The following is a 3,841-nucleotide window of genomic DNA, read 5'->3' on the forward strand; positions in this document are numbered from 1 at the left end:
AGGCCGAGACCGAGAATAACCAACTGGATGGTTGAGCCAATGCCGTCGATGCTCTCAACTCACCCACGTTTCCTTGCCACCACTCCCTCCACGATGCTGGCTGCTGCAACTCCGCCTTTGCCATAGACACTTGGTATTACAAAATCGTTCAGGGGATCCCACATACCAACACCCTCCCATCTAATTCGCAGACTTGCTATCCACTCTGGCCGTCAAAGCGCAACACACACCATTACGCCTCCCAATTCGCCCTCCAAACTCAATCTCACTAACAAAGGGTTTCTTTATTTGGGGTGTTTTTGAGAAATAAAATACATCAACGACCTATTCATCAATACAACGTAACTCGACCCCGATAATCTGCCAAACACGTGCGCTGTCGTGGCCGCGTCGGCAACCAACGCACGTATAGTCCCAGATCGACGGGGTCCCAAGCTAAATAGCTAGTTAGTGTCGCCGTCTTTTCTGCATGCCATGACTGCATGAGCACAACAGAGGCGAGCCGCCGTAACCCAGCTAGAACCCCCTTCTCCCTGCCTCCCCCCTTTCCCCAATCTCTGATTCGTCCTGTCTGCCTCTGCTCAAGCAGGCGCAAGGTAAAAGTCAAACACCAGCAGCCAGTTATCTTCAACAACTGTGCCTCAAAGCTAGGTCACTTTGAGCAAAACCCGCGGTCTCCCACCATAGTTGCTTCGCTGCCTTGCCTTCAGTTTCCTGGGCCAACGCCGTGGGACAAATCTATTATGGGATTAGCGTATAAACGGTAGTTATTTAGTTGCGTGCAAGGGTGTGAAGTCGACCTAGCACAGTGTACTGACCGCACTTTCGCGCTCTGCCTCATCTTGTCATCGTTTCAAGTTGTCCATCCTCTTCCTTTCGTTGGTACGCCCCCTCCCCACATTGTCAGAGTCGTGGTTAAAAATAATCGAGATGGATTGGGGGGTCCTTGTCTTTCTCTAGCCTCCTCCCCGTTATTGTGTGCATTTCATCCTACAACGTGGTATCTACGCTACCTCGTCGGGTTGCTTGGTGGCAGGTGGCAGTTTGTCGGTTGGTAGACCAGAGCATACTCGCCGATTCCTGTCAAAGCAGGTTATATAGAGAAACAAATACACGCAATCAAGCAGGTGAGGCACGTCACGATTTCTTAGGAACTCAAGGTATCCTCGTGCAAATATTTGAGAAAATAAAGTGGTATCAACTCGGGTGATATAAAAGTATACTAAAAAACAAAACTGAATGCTATTCCCATCCCGCCCAATGTGTATGTACCCGCCAGAAAATCAACAGCAGATAAAATAACTCCGATATCCTCTATATATCTGTAGCCCATTGTCATGTCATAAAGAACCCTGCTATAGTCGCACCGCAATTGCGGTGCAGTGATTGTTGCGCCGTGTTAATGTCAAGTAAAATCAAGGCTGCGCCACACCACCAATGCATAACCCCCGGACAAAGTTTTCCTGTCCTTCAATGCAACTGCGTCCCAAAAAGTTGGAATCCCTGCCCAATTCAAAACTCCTGTTGTAATGGTACAGTTATTTTTCAGGCGATTTTCTTGCGCACAGAGTTTTTGAGGGGCGGCTAGGTGCTTGGCGCGAAGCGTGCCTAAGGCTGTTGTTCCTGCGAGAGGTTGCCCTTGGCTGGCTCTTTCGCCGCCAGCCCTCGGTTATTTTTTCATCTTGGTGGCATGAGATGAACTTTATCGAGACAGGCAGGCCTCGCTGCCTTTAGGCAATTGGGAGTTGTAGTAGACGCTGTACATCGGCCAGTCGCCTTGGGAGGAGCCTTGCGGCGGAGGCTGCTGGTGCTGGTGCTGCGATTGTTGTTGCTGCTGCTGCATGTAGACAGCAGGAGGAACTCCCTGCATTGGCATGTTGTTGATGCGGAAGTTGTCAATGGACTCGAGGCTGTTGGATGTGGGCATCATGGTGGTTGGCACGCTGGTGGGGATATAGCCGGAGACGTAGTCGTCGGCAGACGAAGACGGGCTGGAGACAGTAGAGCTGATATGAGAGGGCACGTTGGCGGCCCAGGAGTCGACATTGCTGCCAGGGATGGCGACGTAGTGCTGGCCGTAGTCGGGCAGGGGATTGTAATCCGCCGAGGAGGCAAGAGGCGACATTCGGGGCGAGGGGATGGGGCCGGAGCCCGAGGTGGCGGCGGCGTGCGGCGGCGCGGACTGCTGCTCGTCGTAGGCGGCCGGTGCCGAGTAGGGCGACGAGGTCATGGACATCCCCATGGACTCGCGCAGACGGCTAAGCTCGTCCTCGAGGGCCTTGTTGCGGCGGAGCAGGTCCTGCAGGGTGCGGTCGCGGTTCTGGTGGCTGCGCAGCTCCTCGAGCTCGCGCTCCAGGCGCTCGATGTGCTCTTTGGTGCGAGCGCGGATCGCGCGCTGGGCCTCGCGGTCGTTGGCGCGCTTGCGGGCGAGCTGGGAGGGAGTGAGGGTTGAGACGCTGCGGGTACCTAGAGGGAGGCGAAAGGACGCGCGTTAGCCAGTATGAACGACGAGGGGCGAGAAAATAGAGAGAGGGGCGAGAATCATACCCTTGCGCTTAGAGGACTTGGAGGAGGAGGAAGACTCGTCAGAGACAGGACGACCCAATGTCATTGTGGTTGAAGGCATGTTTAAGTCGTGTGTGTGCATGAGTACGTTGTGTGTTGTGGTGGCGTGAATTCCGCAGACTGTTTGCAGAAGGTATGTGTGGTGCTGGTGGTGGCGGTGGTTGCGTGCGACGGCAGTTCGTGATGGCGTTGCAAGTAGTAGTGAGCAAGTAGTAGAGGTAGGAGTAGTAGATGGTATCAAGTAGAAGATGCCAGAGTGATACAGGATTCTCGAAGCTGTGGAGAAGAGATGTTCGCAAGGGGGCTGGCAGTGTAGAATTGAGTGATCATGAACAAGATCTCGGGAGCATGGGTTGAGGGCATCGCAGTGTCTTTATAAAAAGCCGTGGTCTTACCGTTGGCGGGCTTGCGAGGGAGTGTGCCTGCTGCTCTGTGTGTGTGTGTGTGTGCTTTTGAGGCGACGACCCACACCCGGAGTGTGGCTTTCTCGGAGAGTGGGACCTGGGTGTGGCTTTACAATTGCCGCTCCACTGAGGGGCCTGGTTGAGGGTGTGCGTTACCTACGAGTGGAGCAGGAGAGGAGGGGCCTTCTCTGCTACCTCAGAGCCACTTTTCTTCAGAGAGGTACGGAGTTACTTGGGCTTGGGTCTTGACGAAGAGGGTGCCGTCGACCTGCCACCTACCGAAGGTATTCGTAGGTTGCCACTGCACGTCGGACAGGTACTGGTAGGCGCAGCAGCTCCTGCTCTTGCTCCCGCTCCTCCTGCTCCCACTCCATTTGCTGCTTCCTTTTCTTCTGCTTGTACCCATGCTTCGGCTGCTTTTCCATTTGCTACTTTGAGTATACTTTTTATGTCTTCGCTGCCGGCCCAGAAAATATCCCTATAAAGTACAAAATCCCCCTCGGAACGCCTCGGTGCCCCAACCCAGTACCGGTATCCATGTTCCCATGTACCGTCGGTATCTCCAAGCATCCCAAGTACTCGAGGTACCGCCCATGTACCTTTCCGCACCGCAAGTACCACCTCCTCCTTTAACCCCTCTCCCACCCTCTCCCACAATCTTCCCTAATCTCTCGCCCTTCCATACGTCCCTACCCAGACCCTGCAGAAACAAGGCCCTCCCACCCCGAGCCGCAGTATCACAACAAGGCGTAACAGCTGCAACTGGAGCCTCGCTCTCGCCCTCGGTCTTGTCTTGTTTCTTGTTACGGCCTCGCCGGTCACTGCGCCCTGGCAACCTGCCTGCACCAGCTCGTGAGGTTGCATGCATGCAC

At 54.5% G+C, this 3,841-nt stretch overlaps 1 protein-coding gene across 1 annotated transcript; it reads right to left on the reverse strand.

Annotated features, from left to right (window-relative positions):
• Positions 1-1,702: 1,702 nt before the first annotated feature.
• ISF_04451 (bZIP transcription factor) lies at positions 1,703-2,611 on the reverse strand (the record flags this gene model as incomplete). The annotated part of the gene is made up of 2 exons (XM_018848057.1): positions 1,703-2,466; positions 2,548-2,611. 2 exons carry the CDS (start codon positions 2,609-2,611, stop codon positions 1,703-1,705), a joined length of 828 nt encoding a protein of 275 aa, XP_018705013.1.
• Between the last annotated feature and the right edge of the window lie 1,230 nt (positions 2,612-3,841).

The sequence above is a fragment of the Cordyceps fumosorosea genome (genome assembly GCF_001636725.1).
Source record: "Cordyceps fumosorosea ARSEF 2679 chromosome Unknown scaffold_9, whole genome shotgun sequence".
Classification (NCBI taxonomy): Eukaryota; Fungi; Ascomycota; class Sordariomycetes; order Hypocreales; family Cordycipitaceae; genus Cordyceps; species Cordyceps fumosorosea.